Source organism: Sebastes fasciatus, chromosome 19 (genome assembly GCF_043250625.1).
Source record: "Sebastes fasciatus isolate fSebFas1 chromosome 19, fSebFas1.pri, whole genome shotgun sequence".
Lineage (NCBI taxonomy): Eukaryota > Metazoa > Chordata > Actinopteri > Perciformes > Sebastidae > Sebastes > Sebastes fasciatus.
The window spans coordinates 6,711,857-6,733,981 of NC_133813.1; the positions used below are offsets into that span (position 1 = coordinate 6,711,857).

A 22,125-nucleotide genomic window follows, 5' to 3' on the forward strand; every position below is an offset into this window, starting at 1 on the left:
TGTATGCATCGTCTGTTAAAGTCATTTAAACACTGCAAGACTGTACAGTGTTCAGGGACAGGAGAATAGGTGTTGAAAGAAACCAAAGGGGGTAGAAACCCTGACCCAACTGTGAACTGAGAGGGCCAGAGAAACTCAAAAAGAGAAGTTTGAAGAAGCAGGATCTGGGTCAAAGTCAAGTTGAATTAAAGTTCACATGATCCACACAAAGTCCAGGGGTAATTGTGTGACACTGGGAGAGGTAAGGGGTGTAGTTTTGCAGACGTTTTACTAATATTTTTCTGACATTTTACAATTATTTTTTAGAAAAACATTGGGCATTTTACTAATAATTTCAGACATTTTACTAATATTTTTGGATTTTTTACAAAATCTTTTTGGAAAAACTTTGGGGGTTTTACTAATATTTTTCAGACATTTTACTAATATTTTTTCTTACATTTTACAATAATTTTTTAGGAAAAAAATGGACATTTTATTAATATTTTTCAATAATTTTACAATTTCTTTTGACATTTTACTGTATCTTTTTTGGAAAAAATTTGGGGCATTTTATTAATATTTTTCAGACATTTTAATAATATTTTTCTTTTACATTTTCCCACTATTTTTATGACATTTTACTATTTCCCTTTGTAATTTTTTCTCACATTTTACAATTTCTTTTACAGTTTTTTTTGGAAAATTTACTAATACCTTTCTTACAAATTTCAGACATTTTACCAATATTTTTCTGACATCTTTCTGACATTTTATTAATATTTTTGGGACATTTTTACCAATGTTTTTCTTCCATTTTACTATGTCATTTTGGAAATTTTTCTGACATTTTATCATATTTTATTACATATTTTTTGGAAAGTTCACAAATACGTCTCTGACATTTTACTACTATTTAAAAAAAAAAAATTTGATACAAAAAAATTGCAATTAAGTAAAATGAATGCAGATTTTATTATCAAATGATAGAAGACAAGGAAAATAATACATATTTTACCAACTAATTGGGGTTTAAGGGAAATGTTTCAATATTTTAATTATTTAAATGACAGTGTCATTTAGTGATGTAATCAGTGATATTTTTGACACGTCTGATAACATCTGTCAGTCTGGGGCTCAATATAAGACCAGTTTGATGAAGACTAGAAAGCGTGATATATTGGAGAAGATTAATGCGACAAATGTGCTGTGAAGACCGATATCATGTCACTAAAGCATGACGAATTGAAGAACTGTAGGTCCCTTGGTTAAAACACACAAAGAAGAGGCTCTGTAAGATATACAGTACATGATGTTGTTGTTTGTGCTGTATTCTCTCAGCTGAACTTGAGGCCTCCTCCTGAGCATCTTGTGTTGTAACTTATCATGTGTACTAAATCACAAGCTCCAGCGCCCCAGGTCATTTCCTTCCACACAATTTTCTCCTCCTATTATTACTGCTTCCCTGCATGAACACTGCCTTCCCCATTTCCTGTTCTTGGCCTCCAATTGATCCTCAGACATATTGTTGGGGCCCGCTGACCTGAAAAACGCAGTCAATGCGTCCGAGTCTTTGGTGGCTCTTGAGGAAATTAAAGTTATTGAAGGAGGCGGTGAAAGAACGGAGGCTGAATGTAGTGACTGACCCAATATGCTGCTTTTTCAAAGTAACATATATAGTATAGTTCTCCCTTTAATCCATCATTTCAAGTAAAATCACATGGATTAGAGCGCTGCTATGTTACTGTATATATTGATATATGTTTCCTCACATAGCAACAAAACATTTTATATCAGTCAGTGGGAGAATCAGCAGCGACTCTATCACACACTGATAGTGACAGAGCACGTCTCAGGTGGTCCGTCTGGCCTTCAGCCTGGTATTGATCTGTGGACTGACTGCGATGATGTATTGTCCAAGAGACACAGACCAGTGGGTACCGGGGAGGAAGAGATTAAGATTAAGAAGAAGAGACACTAAACCCAGGAAACATGATGTGGTGGTGTAACCAACGAGTCAACGTAGGATAACCTAGTTGAGTTAGAATAACAGTATTTAGGCCCAATGGGAAAGTTTGAAAAGGCTCAACTTCACCTTAATGAGACCTTAAAGGATCAGACGGGTGGTAATCTATATTTTTCTTAATATCAAAAATTCCCATGTGCAGACCCAAACCGACAATGAATGTAAATACTAACAAGTTTTATGTGTCTATCCAAAGATTGCGTTAACGCAAATTCGCTTTAACGCAACATGCGATTTTTAGGTTGTAGCGGACTCAGCTTTAAAGCTAGAGTAAAGATACTGGTATCATATGAAACTAGATTAAACCTCAGGAATCCATTGGTATCATGTCATAGTAGCTCGTCATGAAGGAGGCTAAATAACGCTCCAAACTTACGCTACATTTTGGCGAGGAAAAACTGCCATGGCCACTTTCAAAGGGGTCCCTTCTTGACCTCTGACCTCAAGATATGTGAATGAAAATGTGTTCTATGGGTACCCACGAGTCTGCCCTTTACAGACATGCCAACTTTATGATAATTACATGTAGTTTGGGGCAAGTCATAGTCAAGTCAGTACACTGACACACTGACAGCTGTTGTTGCCTGTTGGGCTGCAGTTTGCCATGTTATGATTTGAGCATATTTTTTATGCTAAATGCAGTACCTGTGAGGGTTTCTGGACAATATCTGTCATTGTTTTGTGTTGTTAATTGATTTCATATAATAAATATATAAATACATTTGCATAAAGAAGCATATTTATCCACTCTTATGTTGATAAGAGTATTAAATACTTGACAAATCTCCCTTTAAGGTACATTTTGAACACATAAAAAATGTGAAAAAATCTTCCTTTCCCTCCCCATTATTTTCAAATTAATACATTTTAGCCATCCCAACCTTTATTATTATACAATATGTATGACGGAACCAACCAGTTTTACTCATCACTTAATGAATAAATGAGATAGAAAATAAAAACTGAAAAAAATAGAAGGAATACACATAACATTCATGACCTCATGGTTCCCAAATCACACCTCTTATTTCCACGATTAAGCATCAAATTGCCAAGCCATTCATACTTTCATTAAGTTTTCTATCAACGAGATACTTTATTTAACAGTGTGTGTGAGAGAGCAGGCAGACAGGCTGGACCTAGTGGGGCCCAGGGGAGCCCCGGGGCCCAGACACAACAATAAGCTCCTTTATTACAGGCTGAAACTGAAGACAGCATGGGCACACCCTGTGGGCTCCTCATGCATATCAGTATATAGTCCTGCATGGAGACACATTCACAGGCTCATAAGCAGAAGCAAAAAATAACCTCCCACAGACACGGAGTGGACACTGTCTGCACGGTTTCCAGTGCTGACCTGATCAGCGTGGGAACATCTTCATCCACTGAAGAAACGACTGATAGAAGTTCTCCAGATTTTAGTGTTTCACTTTGATGAAGAAAAGAAAGTGGTCGACATCAAAGCAGCAGAGACTTTGCCTAATATCAGACAGAACTGTCAACACGTTACACTCCCTCAGTCCACTCGGTGGAGAGGGTAGATACAAAGGTCTGGACGCAGGCAAGCAGAGTCTCACATATGCTGATTTAGTCTGTATGGGTCACGCTCCAATAACACTGGATCCTAAATTTCCCATAATGCAACCAATAGCATCTTTTTTATATTGTGATATTGGGTTATATAAATCAAACTGACTTCTACTATATTTGTGTATGGCAACTACAGAATTGTTAAAGTTAAGGAAAGACTGCAGATCCCCGGTTCCTACTGTCTGCATGTGGAAGTGTCCTTGAGCGAGAGGTCAAATTTCATGTCTGTACTTGTATGTATATTATGATTCTAATAAAGCTTTTGAAAAATGTTTTTAAAAAGCAAACATTATTTGCAGCCTGGGATGGGATGTGAACTCCAGTCTCCTGCATATGCGACGTGCAACACATCCATCCACCATCCTCACCCCCTCACACTCACATTGCCTTTAATACAAAACGGATTGGACTTGTCAGTGATGACGTTGTCAGTTTCTGCTATTTACATGCATACAGTGTCTTTTCAAAATAAACTTCCCACGTATAGGTTTACTCAGTACTTAGATTTACTTGGTTAGGTTGAGGAAAAGATCATGGCTTTGGTTAAAATAAGTATGCTTGTCACGTGACTTGTGTACGTGCCATTACTTAAGTACCCAAGTTATGTAACAAAACTGATGTAAAGTAAGTCAACGCTGACTTGGTTTCACACGGGACATGAACAGTTGTCTCCTGGGTGAAAGTCCTGTAGTTGTTTGACCCCTCCATCCATCATTCCCTCCCCCTCGTTCTACACGGACTTTCTCGCACGTCAGTTTCTCTGACCGTCTAAGAATGACGTGGATGGGTTTGCATTGGAGTTAGTTGAACGTCCGGTGTGTCTGCTAAAGGGTGCCTCGGTATTAGACACCGAAGGGCACTGACCGAGCGGCGCTATTTGACGAGATTGGAGTGAGAACGGGTTGAAAGTTGGTCAAATATGAACTTCATTTCTAGGGACGCACATTCAGATATGTGAATCAAAGCTGTAGCAAATTCAGAATGATCCGTTGCTGCAAAATGGGAACAAAGAAACGGTAATATAGTCGTTGAATCAATCAGGAGCTGAAAGTGAACTCATTTAAGCTCTTTTGAGATTTCACAAGCGTAAGCAAAACACACAAAGCAGAATTCAAAGCTTGGTGATCAGATTTTTGAAATGCTTTTGGTGTTGGACATGGACCTCTTTCCTTATCGTTTGACTTTGAAAGAACCAAATATTGTTTGCCAGATTCTTTTTTTACCAGTCACCTAACCGCTACTATTTCATGGGATCTTTAAGAAGTTTGGTGTCACCAACTAAAGACACATATATAATAACATTTCTAAGTCCCATGATGTAACATCAAAAAGATATGTTTTTGTTTTTAACTGACCATAATTTTATAATTCTGAGCATCTATCAACCAGTTGTCTATTGCTATTTACATCATTCTACTCAGTAAGCTCTCTGAAACGACATCAAGGATTATGGTTATCTTTGAAAGCTCCACCATAAACATACATACTAAAAGCAATTTTCTTTAACTTCCTGAAGGAAAACCACTTGAAAAGATCTGGTTATTGAAATAGCAGCGTCCCCGGGGGGATTTAACATAATTCATCCGAGTGCCAAAGATGGCTCAATGAGGTTCAGTAAATCCAGTAAATACTAAAGGGTTTCTACACACACACACACACACACACACACACACACACACACACACACACACACACACACACACACACACACACACACACACACACACACACACACACACACACACACACACACACAGCTGACCATTGTTCAGTCTCAGGATCCTTCATTTGACATGAACAAGCTGTAGTGACAGGACCTCAGAGAAAGGGCCCAGTACAATTGTATTATCTGTGACAAACTGCTCACAAGATACTACTTCTGCTCATGTTTGGAAAATACATTTATACCCATAATGCAATGCTTCTACAGAAAATGAAGGAGCTACTTGCAGCTGGCCTAAAGTGACACATGGCAGCTGATGGCTGAGCGTTGTTATCATGGATGGATGTCTGAATGAAAGGCAGGACTGTAATTTACTGTGCCGCCTAATTCAATAGAAAAAATACTGTCAGTCTCAAGTGAGTTGAGCCTGTTGAGCTTATCCAGACCACAGTGAAGGAAGCACAAACTGAGGGTTCATGATTGTTAACATATAGACGTTGTGGTTTAACGGTGGTCAGGGGGTTACCATCTCAGGGACTGATATCCTCGACAAACTTTATTGAAATCTGGCCTCTAGTTTTGAGTTTGTTTGTCCTGACCAGAGTGATTTTGGTGGCAGTAGAGGAAAGGTCAGTTTAGGTCACCAAATGATTTGACTGTTATCAGGCCGTTAAATAGGTGTCATCAGTCGCTAGAAGCACCATAGATGTGTGTCATTTGGGGCCTACTACATTTTAAAAGTGAAAGTGAAACGTAAAAGCAACACGTTCTAACACGTTGTAAAAACTGAATGAAACGTCACGTTTTGAACACAAAGAAAAAAGACTTCTTTAGGTTTAAACAACAAAACCACAACTTATTTAGGTTTAGGCAACAAAACCACAACTTATTTAGATTTAGACAACAAAACTACAACTTCTTTAGGTTTAGGCAACAAAACCACAACTTATTTAGGTTTAGACAACAAAACTACAACTTATTTAGGTTTAGACAACAAAACCACAACTTATTTAGGTTTAGACAACAAAACTACAACTTCTTTAGGTTTAGGCAACAAAACCACAACTTATTTAGGTTTAGACAACAAAACTACAACTTATTTAGGTTTAGGCAACAAAACCACAACTTATTTAGGTTTAGACAACAAAACTACAACTTATTTAGGTTTAGACAACAAAACTACAACTTATTTAGGTTTAGACAACAAAACTACAACTTCTTTAGGTTTAGGCAACAAAACCACAATTTATTTAGGTTTAGACAACAAAACTACAACTTCTTTAGGTTTTGGCAAAAAAACAGTTAAGTTAAGGGAAAATCATTGTGTTTTGGGTTAAAATAATTACGAACACAAAGACAACTACATGTTGTTGGTTTCACACGGGATGCAAACTTCAGTCTCCGGGTTGAAAACTCTGCGTTTTCTTATCCATCGTCACTGTCTTCCACCTCTTATGGAGTTTCACACTGTCTATACTACCGCGCCTGACTTCCACTTCTGCTCCTGTCATAATTACTACGGTCACTAGAGGTCGCTGTCGTGTTCTTTTATACCTTCTTTCAGTGATCTACCATGTGAATAGATGACAAAACCTACCAGTGGGTGTAGTAGGCCCCAAATGACCCACATCTATGGTGCTTATAGCGATTGATAACGCCTATTTAATAGCCTGACAACAGTCGAATCGGGTGGCTTTGTACTGTACAATACATTTTATATTTTTTGTACCTATGTACAGTACTTAAGGAAACTGTATGTATGCATGTCTGAAAAACATAAAGCCATGAGAACAAACAGGGTGTTTAGCTCCTGTGACTGTTGGTGTTGGTGTGCTACAGTGCAGCAGTCAGTAAGACGATACCACCCTCTTTTTTTTGTTTTTCCTCTGGTGAGTGCTTTCACAGAAAACCAGAGTCACACACACACAAAGAAATGAGTGCTCACAGACAGCAACAGCTGGAGGACTTACCACTGGAGCAGTCGGGGCCCCCCCAGCCCGGCTCACACTGGCAGGTGTTGGGGGCCATACAACGGCCGTGGACACAGCTCTCTGTGCAATGGGCTGGACATGGAGGAGACAGGAAGACGGGGATCAGTACAGTCACAAAAACTTTTAAACAAGATGTCTGCACTAGAATTAGTCATGTAGGGGTAAATAAATGAAATGTTCCCTTTAACGGAACTGTAGAATTAAGACATGGCGTCGCAAAGTCAGGACTTCTGTTGTTGTTGCTTGGTACACTTGAGACTTTCATGTCTGAAGGCTCAACTTGACTTAATCCAAAATAAGATTGGAGCACTTTGTTTTAAAGCATGTCACTCAAGTTATAAATAATCATTGGTTTCAGCTCTAACTGATTTTCACTGGAAAATACCCAGATTGTTTTCAAAAGAGCAGTTTGGGTGAGACCTGCGGGCGATCCCGACTGACTTTACTGTCTTTCAGAGGATGTAGTAGGTTCAGGGCTTTAGTTTAGGGCTAGAGATATCATATGAAACTAAAAGCCTAAGGAATCCATTGGTACCAACCATGTCATGCTACCATGTCCATGTCGGGAAGGACACTAAATAACGCTCCAAAGCTGGCATGGCCATTTTCAAAAGGGGTCCCTTGACCTCTGACCTCAAGATATGTGAATGAAAATGGGTTTTATGGGTACCCACGAGTCTCCCCTTTACAGATATGGCCACTTTATGATAATCACATGCAGTTTAGGGCAAAAACCATGCAGTTTTATGCATGCAGTTTCTTGAGTGGAAAAAAATGTTAAATTTAGCACCAAATCTGTGTAATAAATGGTATCAACCCAAAAATTGCAGCAACACCTTACGAGACATAATCGAGCATGGGGATGACCATCATATACTTCCATCATAATGTTCTAAACTCTTATACACTTTTACAATTAATTTAAAATAATTAATTCATGTTTATTTCTGATTAACTACTAGAACAACTTCACACACAGTGTTGAGCAGTATTTCAAATTAATCTTCAGGTTCCCAGCTTTCAGATGATGTACACCACTTCTATGTGACATCTACTGTTGACCTGCTATCTCCCCCTAAAGAGCCCCTGTACCCTCCTAAAAAAAGACAAAAACAGGTCTATTGTGGGTCTCAGAGGGTTTACCAGATTTTTTGTTTTTGTTCGTAACACTAACAAGGAAGACGAAGAAGAAGAAGAAGAAGAAGAAGAAGAAGAAGAAGAAGAAGAAGAAGAAGAAGAAGAAGAAGAAGAAGGAGAAGAAGAAGCTGGCACACTGACTCCATCCAAATAAAAATGTACTAAATTTAACTCAATTAATACAATCTGACTTCCTTTACTATCTGATTCCCATCTGGAAATACGCCATGCAGCCTGGAGTATCTGGCAAATCCTCAGATTCTCAGATCCAGATTCTCAGAGCAACATGTGATAGTCGCTCATACAAGAGAGCCTTTTCAGTCCAAAATAAATTCCCCTCTGATATCCCGGGGCGCACATTTTTCACAGCTCCTGCGTGAATCAAACTGTGGTCTCCATCTCCAGATATTATAACTTATATCACCAACATCTCCGACCATCATAACAGCAGGCTGTGTGTTAACATAATGATTTCTTTTACTGTCCACAGTTGTTGTTTTTGCCACTGTGGCTTCACACCTGTTACTGCCTGCTGGCTACCGAGAAGGACGGGTGGATGGGGATGGCGGGGGAATGGGCGTGCACAGTAGCCTCGCTGGCAAGTGAACTGACAAGAATAACGACAACACATGTAGACAAAGGTTCAGTTTTTCTGACTAGTGCAGTCATTCAGCTAAACCATGTTTCCCAGTTTAATCACACTTTACACCAAAATCTCCTACTGTGAAAGCCATCGAATGTGGCCCTGTTCAGACCTGGTATTAACACGCGTTTTTGGGGGTCATTTTTCAGATTTTTTTTTTAATCGCCATTTTTCAGACTTTTTTTTTATATAAACATTTTTCAGAATTTTTTTTTTTTTTTACATTTCTCAAACTTTTTTTTTTTTTTTAAATTTTTCAGACTTTTTACGAACATTTTTTTTTTTTACATTTTTCAGACTTTTTTTTAATTTTTTTTTTTACATTTTTTCAAAATAAAACGTTATTGTACCAGGCGTCATCTTTTCTTGTAAAATGTCCTGTGCAATAAGTAACACCAGTATCATACTTTTCTTCTGCCTTTCTTTCGGACATTTTCCAGACTTTTTTGGGACAATTTGGACAACTTTCTGACTTTTTTGGGGGGCATTTTTCAGACTTTTTTTTTTACATTTTTTGGATATTTTTCAGACTTTTTTGGGACATATTTTGGACAATTTTCGGACTTTTTTTAAAAACATTTTTCAGATTTTTTTTTTTTATCTACATTTTTCAGATTGATTTTTTTTATCGACATTTTTCAGACTTTTTTCGGACATTTTATTTTTTTTACATTTTTCAGACTTTTTTTTTTTTTTAACTTTTTTCAAAATAAAAGGTTATTGTACCAGCGGTCCCGGCATCATCTTTTCTTGTAAAATGTCCTGTGCAATAAGTAACACCAGTATCAGACTTTTCTTCTGCCTTTCTTTTGGACATTTCCCAGACCTTTTTGGGACAATTTGGACAATTTTCGGATTTTTTTTATCTACATTTTTCAGATTTTTTTTTTTTTATCTACATTTTTCAGATTTATTTTTTTATCAACATTTTTCAGACTTTTTTTTTTTTTTTTTTTACATTACAGACTTTATTGGGACAATTTGGACAATTTTCGGACTTTGTTTCTGATTTTTTTTGGTCATATTTTGGACAACTTTCAGATCTTTTTTGGGGGACATTTTTCAGATTTTTTTTTAAAAAACATTTTCAGATTTTTTTTTTTATATGAATTTTTCGAACATTTTTCTGGACAACTTTTGGACATTTTTTTTGCGGAAATTTTCAGAAATTTTTTTTTGTTTAACATTTTTCTGCAGCCACCTGATAAACCACAAATGACCACGAGAGGACAATCACACTCGACCTCGAGTTGACGCCGATGATGATAGTGATGATGAAGATACTCACGAGCACAGATTTCTCCATTCTCGAAAAAGCCTGGGCAGCACTGGGACTTTCTCCGGTACATGGTCTTCTCTCCTCTTCGATAGGCTGTCCGATAACTCACTCTGCACAAGTGAGGTCACATACAGGATCAGAAATAAACAGTAATAAATAAAATAAAATATAGAAAAAAGCAATAAATAAAGTAAGAATAACGAAATAAACAGTAATAAATAAAATAAAAAATATAAAATATACATACACACATATATACATACAGTATATATACATATACATACACAAGGTTAAATTTAAAAAAAAAAAAAAGGAGGTGGGAAACAGCTATTTTCTAACTTGACAATAAACTGCTTTTATTTTTGACTGTTGTCATTGTGTGGTCATCTAGTTGTCCATACAGCGTTACCATGCCACAATAACATATGTTTGACCAAAATAAAAGAAGACAGTATCTTCTAAGTACTGGATTGCCTAAACATTCAAGCCTGGGAGGCGGTAAAAACACTCTGGTTATGGTTTGGAAAATGGTTGACAGGTAAGTGAAGTAGAGTATATAGGCTAAAGCATGCAAAAACAATGGTATGGTCCTTTAATAAACCACCCTCTCTCTCCACACTCTCTCACACACACATTGTTGTTAGTATCAGGCCTCAGCGATTTGCTCCTCACCTGTGTCTGGTGCACTTAAACCAGTTGAGGATGTCGGTGCAGCTGGTGTAATAAATCTGATCAAAGGGATGGGCGTACGACTCCTGCACCGTCACAGAGTAACTGAAAGCACAGGAAGAGAGAGAGGAGAGAGAGAGATCAGACATAATCAGCAGAATCAGTTTTTCCTTTATCCAACAGGTCTAGACATTATACTATCTATGACTGTTTTAATCGTCATTAAGCTGCTTGGTGTGTGTGTGTGTGTGTGTGTGTGTGTGTGTGTGTGTTGTGCTCCGGTATGCTCGATGTACCACTCCCCACTTAACTGTGTGTGGCCCTCCATTATTTATGTCTCACAGTCAAATCAAAAAGACTTTAGTGAGGCGGTGACAAAAGCTACCTTGTGACTGCCTCGTGAACTGGTCTTACCAGAGGCTCTCTGGAGGCATACTGTATGTCACTTCAGTTATTTACTGTATCACTTATGGCTGCAGTTAAAGGGGAGCTGCACTCGTTTTCTGTATGGTCTAAGACAGTCCAAAAAATATTTGTGAATATGAACAACTCCAGAGTGCTAAAACTCAAATTTGGGATGTCATAGGGTATAAAGTCTAGAAGCTCTCCAAAGAAAGTGAATAGGGAAAGATGTTCTAGATGACACTGAGAGCAGCTGATCTGAACATAAACAAAAATACACGTGGATTGATGGTGCAAGCTGAACGGAGAGGGGGGGGCAATCGTACTCGGGCGCCTTGGCAGAGGTCTGCGCTCTCCGAGTGCCATTCTAGTTCCCGTATAGTACGGTTAAACAATATGCATTTTTCCTGCTCTCTCCTGCTGACTGATTTCCGATTTTTCACACAGCACAGGAAAGATCTGAAGTTCTTAGTGGGACTTTCTTAAGAAGCCTCATTATCATCAGCTTGTGTGTCTCTTCGGTCTTTCTCTGCTGTCAGTCTTCAGGACAACAACACAAAGCGAGGCTCTGAGTGTGTATGCAGCTGTTTCCTCAGATTAGTCAGTGAAAGGCAATATAGCTGGGAAATCTGCCTCCACCTTTCTTCTTTTACATCTCACTTGGGGCGGTTGTGGCTCAATGGGTACAGCAGAGCGGGTCGTGCCTTTAATAATCAAAAAGGGTTCGATCCCCGCCTCCTACTGTCCAAATACCGAAGTGTCCTTGAGCGAGACACTGAACCCCAAGTTGCCCTCCGGCTGCTTCACGGCAGCCCACTGCTCCTAAAAATGCTTCGGATGGATCTGTATGTATATATGTACATATGAAGACTGTAATAAAGTGGATAAAGGGACAACTGGTTGATGACGTCACATTGTGTTGCTGCAAAAGTTGAGCCTGGTTCAAGTTTTTTGCCTCCTGCGTTGGCGCCCCCGCTGCACAGACGGACCGGCTCCAGTCAAATAAATGAGAGTTGTTTTTCACACAAGGCTCAAGTTGGTCTGAATGCAGCCTAACACACAGACTGATATTGAACTTTGATCTTCTGATCAGTGAGAAGGTTGAGTTCTTTCATATGTTTTGATCTGCTTCTTGCACATTTAGCAAGCAGAATGAGTCACCATGGCAACTGAAATCAACATGAACTTAAGCTTTCTTCATAACACAGGCCCTCTGACGCTTTTAAAGAACAGATAGCAGCATTGTGACTGACCTCTCCCAGTGGCTGCAGACGTTAGGATCCTCCAGGTTGAGGGAGGAAGTGATGCAAGGCAGGAAACAGAAGGCCACGGCCAATATGACCGTCCTGTGGCAGCGCAGCGACGTGGCCATCTCAGTCAGAGCTGCACCTTCAGACAGGGAAGGATAAGGAGAGGACACATGGTAATATTAAAAAAATATTCAAAATAGAGCAAAATAAATTTATATATATATATATATATGCAGCTTTCAGCATCTGTAACAAAAGTTAAAAAATATGACTAAAACTAAAACTGAGACCTGAAAATAAGATGAGCAACATATGAAATGTCGATTGAACATGTCTCTACTTGATCCAAATGCCAGAGGCCCTGATTCTGAACTATTGAGCTGATTTGCTTAAATTATTGATATGATATGAATGAAAGTTCACATCAGTGATACGGTGATGTTGAGTGGTGCTTTAACTCACATATGATCTTTGATCTTGAGTACAAACATCAGCTTGCAGACAGCAGAGCACCAGAAAACCAGACATTTGGCCTTTGGGCCAAATAACTTGTGACTATAAAGTTAATTAGTAACAGCTGATATTTCTTAAAATCGGCGGAAAAAAATAAACAATTTAGAGCCGACTTAATGTTCAGCCACGAAAGGACGTATGAATGACAGGATAATGCGCAAGGAAAAAAAGCGTGGAATAAGAACGCCGTTCTTGCTTTTGCCGTGTCATTTGTACGCAATGTAGTCTGTACTGACGGCAATGTAAATGCATCCGTTTAATGTGCTACGTTCAGAGCTCGAGACGTAGAATAAAAAGTGAGAAAGACTGCTTATGGCGGGCGGTAGAGGGAGGTGGATGGGTCCAACAAACACAGGACCGGGAGTAAGTTATGTTTGTGACGTGCTTTCCATACTTATGTTGTTTCCGTGCGTATTGTACATAGTTTATATACTTATTTTAAAGGTCCCATATTGTAAAAAGTGAGATTTTCATGTCTTTTATATTATAAAGCAGGTTTATGTGCTACATAAATACTGTTAAACTATCAAAACGCTCATACACGGAGAAATACACACAGCCCGTATTCAGAAATTGTGCGTTTGAAACAAGCCGCTAGGATTTCTATCCATTTGTGATGTCACAAATATACAATATATATAGATCATCACAAGGTTTTAAATATAAACATTCTAAATGTGTCCCAGTTTATTTCCTGTTGCAGTGTATGTAAATAACATCAGCTGACAGGAAGTAAACATGGACCCAAACTGTTGCCTAGCAACGCAATTCCGTTGCAATTCCGTTGAATTGCGCTAAAACGGAGCATTTCAGACAGAGCGTGAATACAGGTATATTCAGACAGACAGAATGAAGAAAATAAAGTTTTTTTTTTAGCATTACAGCATGTAAACATGTTCTAGTAGAAACACAAAATACAAGTATGAACCTGAAAATGAGCACGAAATGGAACCTTTAAAAGGTAATCATGATGTTTTTTTCCCAAACCTATCTATCATCTGTCACAAACTGTTCTCACGCTTCACCACTGAGTGCTCTTGGTTTTAGGGTTAATTTACCTGGACCCTTGAAAAAGCACAACTGGCCCCAGGGAGGCCCATGAAGTTGATGTAAATGGGCCAAAACTACCACGAAGGCAAGTCTCCGATCTCAGAGCTAAAGTGTGTTCAGGGAGAAGGAGGACACAGAAAACCCAATGTGTGTGTGTGTCCTACACCCCAGCCCTTGAGTGTTTCTCACAGCCATTCAGCAGAGCATATTTCTCCGTCGGCCCAATGAACAAAACAATCCTGAGCATCTGCAGTCTCGTCACATCACCTGTGTGGACTTCATCTGAGAGACGGCCAAAGAAGCCCCGGCTGAAAGAAGTAAACTAAGCAAAAAACAGAAAAACAACTGCAGTGATGAATACCTCACACATATCAGTGTGTCCACAGGGAATTTCATCATCGGGTTTTTTAAAAGGGTATTTGTGTCGCCTTTGGCATTTGCAAATGGCACAGTGTTATTTGTTGAAGTGACCCGTGATTGTGCATACTGGCTCACTGTATAATGGCTTACTGGGACACTTTAAGCATGACTAACCATGTTTACCATGTCGGGAAGGAAATAACTCTGCAAAGTTGGGCTAGCGAGGAAAAACTGGCATGGGCATTTTCAAAGGGGTCCCTTGACCTCTGACCTCAAGATATGTGGATTAAAATGGGTTCTATGGGTACCCACGAGTCTCCTCTTTACAGACATGCCCACTTTATGATAATCACATGCAGTTTTTTGCAAGCAGTATAAATGTGTTATTTCTGCCGATACTAAAATGGTGTGTTTGAATATTTCTGCATACTGGGGTCCCTAAACAGTCTTGGAATAACATAAAGTGGGTATCACTGTAAAGCTGAGACTTTTGTGGATCCAATGAGCCCAACTGTATTCATGTGTGATGATGTTAATCCCCATAGTAGCCATTTCATTATAGTGAGACCAGTTTTTAAAAACTTGACCTCACTGTATAAAATTATCTGTGGTGACCTCTAGGATAATAACAGCCTCATGAAACTGTACAGCCATAAACTAGAGACCTAGAGCATTCAGAGGATGGATGGCTTTCCTAGCTAGATTAACAATAAGGGGGTAAATCTGTGTAACAAATGGTATCAACTCAAAAATTGCTGCAACAACTTATGAGACATAATAGAGCATGAGAATGACCATCATATACTTTGATCATAATGTTGTAAACCCTTATACACTTTCACAGTTAATTTTAAATAATTAATTCATGTTTATTTCTGATTTATGACTAAAACAACTTGACACACAGTGCTGAGCTGCATCTCAAATTAATCTTCAGGTCCTCAGCTTTCAGATGATGTACACCACTTCTATGTGACATCTACTGTTGATATGCTATCTCCCCCTAAAGACCCCCTGTACCCCCCTAAAAAAAGTCCACACCAAACTACACACCAATGTACACTGTTAGAATAATGTGAGAAAGACCTGTACTAAAAAAGGTGCTAAACTCTAATCCAAAGTATCAAGTATAAAAGTCTCTGGAGGGATCTTTAGGGTTTGACATTGTGTCTACACTAAATATGTCTGGTCTTCTTCCTTAATGGTACAGAAACAGCTGTGGCCACTTTATTACTCCAGCTGTTTGATGAACCTCTCTGTGTCTAGTCTATTGAGTGAGCTAAACGTCTAGAGACCAACGCGGTTAGCCCTCTGTCTTCTGGCTAGCCTCCTTTCCTTTCCAAAATGTTGGTTGATGGAGGAAGACTGGTAGATGTCTCCAGTGGCCGTATGGCTGCTGACAGTGTGTCTGGACGGGCAGTTTACGGGCCAGCAGGGCCAGTCCTCTCTGGTTTCACTGAGCAAAGAGAGGGCACAGCTGCACAGCCACCAATGCCGAAAACCCTCCCCACCCCAAGACAACTGCACTGCTGCACAAACAAGGGCCATGCTGTGTGTGTGAAAGGGCTCCAGACACACAACCCTTAATGGAGCGGATTAGAGCCGGGCCGCACAACTTTGATACACTGTTCCAGGCAGCACAGTATCGACGACTCTCTGTCCACTCACAAAGGACTGCAAGGAACTAAGAACCTGCTGTCTGAAGTCCCTCCAGAACCAGAGACAAAGGCTGCACTCAATTCCTGTACAGATGAGATGTACAGATCTGTGTGATCTTTATTGTCGGCTCTGTTCTCATTTTTTTCCACTGTCAGTAAATGCTTTAGTATTTTATACATCTAACAAGTGACCAAAGAGCTGTTGAGCTTTGTTTATGCTCACGCGAGACGCCGTGGTGCAGGCCTCCGTAGATGGCCCGTGCACTACGAGCATGCACAGAGGTGTTTATGCTCAGCTCGTTGTTCGTTGCAATATGCTCCGAAACGCCAGAGGGCGTAGACACAAAATATTGTGTGGATAAGCAAGAAGTCAACGACTGATATCGGAAATGTAAGTGCCCGGCAACAGTAGTAAATTCCGACGTACCGCCAAGCATTGCATTTATGTACTGTAATTATTACTGTCGCTTAACTCCAAGTCTAAATGACTTTCTCTCTCGGTGCTTCCCCTCGGGTCGCCACTCTGTCCATGAGATCTTTTTTATTTTTAGCTTTTACAAAACGATCTCTCATATTCTTTCACAGCCTGCAGCGAAAAGCCTCTTCTGTCCTCAGAGTGTTGCCTGTTTCTTTCCAAGTATTTAATGTCATTTGACCCTGTAGTCTCTCAATGAACAGTTGTAGAGATGTCTGTACAGAGATGTTCAACAGAGCACTGTGACAACTTGCGGAGCCTTCGTGCACCATGCAAAAAGCCGTGATGACGGAATTTTCTGGCGCACGCACCTGGCGCCGGCTTCAATACGGTGAGCATTAACCAGGCTTAAGTTTCCTCACAGGGCTGATATGCCGATAAGGTGTCTGTTCAAAACCAGAGAGATGCTGCCAGGTATAAGCATACAATTGAAATTGAATGATGTCTGTTTTCTTTGTGGAAATAATTCCAGCAGCTGGGGATTAATATGACGATGGCTCTCATAGACGGCAGCTGGACGGCAGACTTCAGATCAGCTCTGATTGGTTGTTTTCCTCCGGTCTGTGAAATCCTGCAGATGCCATTGGGAGCACCGGAGGACACGTGATTGTTTCCAGATTACCTGTCTCATGCACTACTGTCAGGATATAGAGACCGTTTTATAAAAACTACTTTTTTTTAACTTTTATTTTCTCCATTTCTACCCACTGCAGCTTTAAGCTCCACTAAAAAAGAAATGCACATTACAGTAATGTCCTATACAGAATCTGGGCAAGAAATAACTGGGGCTCATGATTTAGTTCTTATTTTTTTTACATTCTGGGAAGATAGTCTTTTATTTAATGCCAATTTCATCCCAGGCTACTGTGTCGTTTCTCCGCTTGTTTGTTTGAGGGGCTCTTCGGGGAAGAAGTGGGCGAAGGCAGCACTCTCCCATCGGGGCTCGTTGGTTGAGCCTGACAAAACAACAGCTGAAGCCGATGATGTCGGCACTACAGCTGACTCTAATGGATGTTGAGCAAGCCTGACGCAGCTTAAACTGATTATAATATACAACTCTGACCACAAAGTGTTGACTCTGACAAGGTGAGCCCATGAAGTGCGAAAATGATTGTCATACTGAGGATGTGAAAGAAACATTGGAATAGTGGTAGTACAGAATGAAAAACAACCTCCCTGACTCTCCAGTAGGGCTAACAATCACTAATAAATTCTCAACTCAATTCTGTAATGACAGTCTCAACTGGAAGATGTAGCAGCAAATATTTAAATATCTTTGAATTATTTACTCAAAAACATCCGTCTCTTCTGGTTGGCGAACTGAAACCCCCTGTGAAAACACAGCTGCTGCATATGTGTATGTGAGAGAGAGTGTGAGAGAGTGTATGTGTGTTGTATCCTGTCCTGTGTTGTTGGCATGCTGTGTTTTGGCTTTCACCTCACACAGTCAGCTGTGCATCTCCTGCAGTGTGACCGGACTTTCCCTCACTCACTTTCACTGGGGAAACACCACACAGAGTGTTTCCATGCACACCACCAACACTGCAAGGCATCAGCTTCAGTGCCTTGACCTCTGACCTCAATATATGTGAATGAAAATGGGTTCTGTGGGTACCCACGAGTCTCCCCTTTACAGACATGCCCACTTTATGATAATCACATGCAGTTTTTTCTGCAGTATAAATGTGTAATTTTCGCTTATTCTAAAATTATGTGTTTGAATATTTCTGCATACTGGGGTCCCTAAACAGTCTTGAATTACATAAATTGGGTATCACTGTGAAGCTAAGACTCTTGTGGATCCAATGAGCCCAACTGTATTCATGTGTGATGATGTTAGTCCCCATAGGAGCCATTTCATTGTAGTGAGACCATTTTTTTTTAAACTTGACCTCACTGTATAAAATGACCTGTGGTGACCTCTAGGATAATCACAGCCTCATGAAACTTTACAGCCACAAACTAGAGACCTAGAGCATTCAGAGGATGGATGGCTTTCTCTAGCTAGATTGACAATAAGGGGGTTTCTGAGCAGTTTACACAACAGAAGTGCTCGCCATCTAATCGCTGAAAAATGCAATTCTTGCAGAAATCTTACAAAATTTCAAAAGCTTTTGATACCAAATCACAGCATGGCTTTTTCTATGGTGTTCCTCAAGGTCTTGGTGTCTTAATGTGGTATTTTGGAGGGATTATTGATCATTTTTATCAGTTCTCGATTGGTAAAAAATGGTTAAATTGAGCACCAAATCTGTGTAACAAACAACCCCAAAATTGCTGCAACAACTTATGAGACATAATAGAGCATGGGAATGGAAATCATATGCTTATGTTACAATGTTCTAAACCCTTATACACTTTCACAATTAATTTTAAATAATTCATGTTTATATCTGATTTATGACAGAAACAACTTGACACACAGTGCTGAGCAGCACCTCAAATTAATCTCCAGGTTCTCAGCTTTCAGATGATGTACACCACTTCTATGTGACATCTACTGCTGACCTGCTATCTCCCCCTAAAGAACTCCTGTACCCCCCTAAAAAAAGACAAAAACAGGTCTATTGTGGGTCTCAGGGGGTTAAGTAGAGTGTATACTCTCTAATCCCTCCAGAGTTTCTCACGATGGCATAACACTGCAAGTTTTAGACACTTCATGCATGCAAGTCTTCAGCTTTATTAAACAAATGAGCATTGATGATGTTAAAATATGCTTAATAAAACAATAAAAGCCTACAACAGATGCACTGGGAGTTTTTTTCTTACCTTATCTATGAGAGAATGATCCCTCCTCTGCTCATGGATCCCTCCTTTGGTGCTGATGCTGATATATCCAGTAGTTAATAATGATAAATAACAGAGCTGTCCTCCTGAAAGCCCAGAAACTGGAGTCATTGAAGGCGTTATTTTGTTGCAGTGTGCAGTGAGGAGTCTCCTCCAGCGTCTCATCAACACACAGACTAACTTTCCCTCTTTCTCCACTTGGTCTGCTGCCATGACGTCACCATCCTCTCCACCAATCACAGGCTGTGTAACACTCCTGCATGTCTGAGACCCACAATAGACCTGTTTCTGTCTTTTTTTAGGGGGTACAGGGGGTCTTTAGGGGGAGATAGCAGGTCAGCAGTAGATGTCACATAGAAGTGGTGTACATCATCTGAAAGCTGGGAACCTGAAGATTAATTTGAGATGCTGCTCAGCACTGTGTGTCAAGTTGTTCTAGTCATAAATCAGAAATAAACATGAATTCATTCATTTAAATTAATTAAAAAAGTTTATAAGGGGTTTAGAACATTATGATCGAAGTTTATGATGGTCATCCCCATGCTCTATTATGTCTGTAAGTTGTTGCAGCAATTTTTGGGTTGATACCATTTGTTACACAGATTTGGTGCTAAATTTAACCATTTCTTACCACACAAGAATTGATAAAAAATTATCAATAATCCCTCCAAAATACCACATTAAGACACCAAGACCTTGACGAACACCACAGAAAAAGCCATGTTGTGATTTGGTATCAAAAACTTTTCACATTTTGAGATTTCTGCAAGAATTGCATTTGTCTGCGATTGGATGGCGAGCACTTCTGTTGTTTAAACTGCTCAGAAACCCCCTTATTGTCAATTTAGCTAGGAAAGCCATCCATCCTCTGAATGCTCTAGGTCTCTAGTTTGTGGCTGTAAAGTTTCATGAGGCTGTGATTATCCTAGAGGTCACCACAGGTCATTTTATACAGTGAGGTCAAGTTTCAAAAAATGGTCTCACTACAATGAAATGGCTACTATGGGGACTAACATCATCACACATGAATACAGTTGATCTCATTGGATCCAGAAGAGTCTCAGCTTTACAGTGATACCCAATTTATGTAATTCAAGATTGTTTATGGACCTCAGTTTGCAGAAATATTCAAATACATAATATTAGAATATATGAAAATAACACATTTATACTGCTTGAAAAAAACTGCATGTGATTATCATAAAGTGGGCATGTCTGTAAAGGGGAGACTCGTGGGTACCCATAGAACCCATTTTCATTCACATATCTTGAGGTCAGAGGTCAAGGGACCCCTTTGAAAATGGCCATGACAGTTTTTCCTCGCTAAAATGTATTTTTTTACAAATCCAATGTGCGAGCCGTTGAGCTGACATTGGTGCCCTTTGGGCTCATGCCGTGGCAGACGAAAAGCCGGTCAGACTTCCTCAAACGAGCTGTACAATTCTGGAAACAGTGTGGTTGGTCAGGTGCACCGGGTGCGGACCCTTATGAAGCGAAAAACTCGGAAGTGTCTCGTACCCAAATGTGCTTCCCCTTCGCCCTTAGGCTATTTTTTGTTGTTTCATATCACTCATTCATGTTTACTGTTTCCTGTTTTATTTTGTTCCTCTCCTCTAGATGTCTTCACTTCTGTCTTGTGTTTTCCCCACACTGATTAGTTTCACTTGTCAGCCCAGTTGTCACTATTCCTCCTGCTCACCTGTTCCCACTTCCACATTACTCTCACTAATTATTCTTTGTCGGTTTGTCTTTCGTCATACAAGTTTTGTTTGCCAGTTACCTGTGAGCTGTGATTCCATTGCTATTTTTTTTTATTTTTAATTTTATGTTTAGATTAATATTATTTTGCATATAGGAGTTATTTGATTGGTTGACCAAAATGTGACAATGCTCATGTAAAAAAAAAAATCAATCAATCAATCAATCAATAAATCATTCTGGGGCTTCAGTGCAACATCACTTTGACTCTGCTGCCACCTGCTGGTATATTATCAAAAATAAGCTGCAAATAAGCAAGCATATTAAAATCTCATCATTAGAATGATATCTAAAATCTAAATAACCTCCCACCATTTTCAAAATCTAAATTTGCTTATATTGGACTGAATAATTATTAATAATTACTGAATTCCTGTGAGCCCCTATCTAATGAGGAGCTCAAAGGAAGCTTATATTTTTGTTGTTTTGTCCTTGCCAATTAGGGTGCAGGCTTGTGTTTATTGTTTGATTTGTCCTGTCTAAAATCTTATCAATCTATCTATCTATCTATCTATCTATCTATCTATTAAAGGGTAACCCCCATGTTGCGAAACTCTCGCGAGATAGTTAAGGTGGATAATTACCCTTCAAAATAAAAGCGCCAACACTCTGCTGTGAGATTTATTAAGAATTAGAACAATATCAATATCAGAATATCACTTGCATTATTGTTTTTTAAACAAGGAACATAGAAAAATCAGCCTAATAAATAAAATAAAATTTCACTTGTTCCCCTAAGAGGTAAAGAAAAAAAGGAACTTAGAAAAATCTGCCTCAATGATAATTAATAAATTCACCTGTTTTTCCTAAGATTCAAAAAAGGAACTTTAAAAAAATCAGCCTAAAAAAAAAAAAAAAAAAAAAATGCAGTTGTTTCCCTTAAGAAGCAAAGAAA

At 39.2% G+C, this 22,125-nt stretch overlaps 1 protein-coding gene across 1 annotated transcript in view; it reads right to left on the reverse strand.

Annotated features, from left to right (window-relative positions):
• Positions 1–19,664, reverse strand: part of megf10 (multiple EGF-like-domains 10) — a 43,246-nt gene extending 23,582 nt beyond the window's left edge. Inside the window, exons 1-5 of the mRNA XM_074618486.1 lie at positions 19,455–19,664; positions 12,633–12,768; positions 10,981–11,082; positions 10,318–10,418; positions 7,229–7,321 (exon numbers count right to left, since the gene is read on the reverse strand). Coding sequence (XP_074474587.1) covers positions 7,229–7,321; positions 10,318–10,418; positions 10,981–11,082; positions 12,633–12,751 — 415 coding nt within the window. The 5' untranslated portion in view covers positions 12,752–12,768; positions 19,455–19,664. The remainder of the gene's footprint in view (positions 1–7,228; positions 7,322–10,317; positions 10,419–10,980; positions 11,083–12,632; positions 12,769–19,454) is intronic.
• Positions 19,665–22,125: the final 2,461 nt, after the last annotated feature.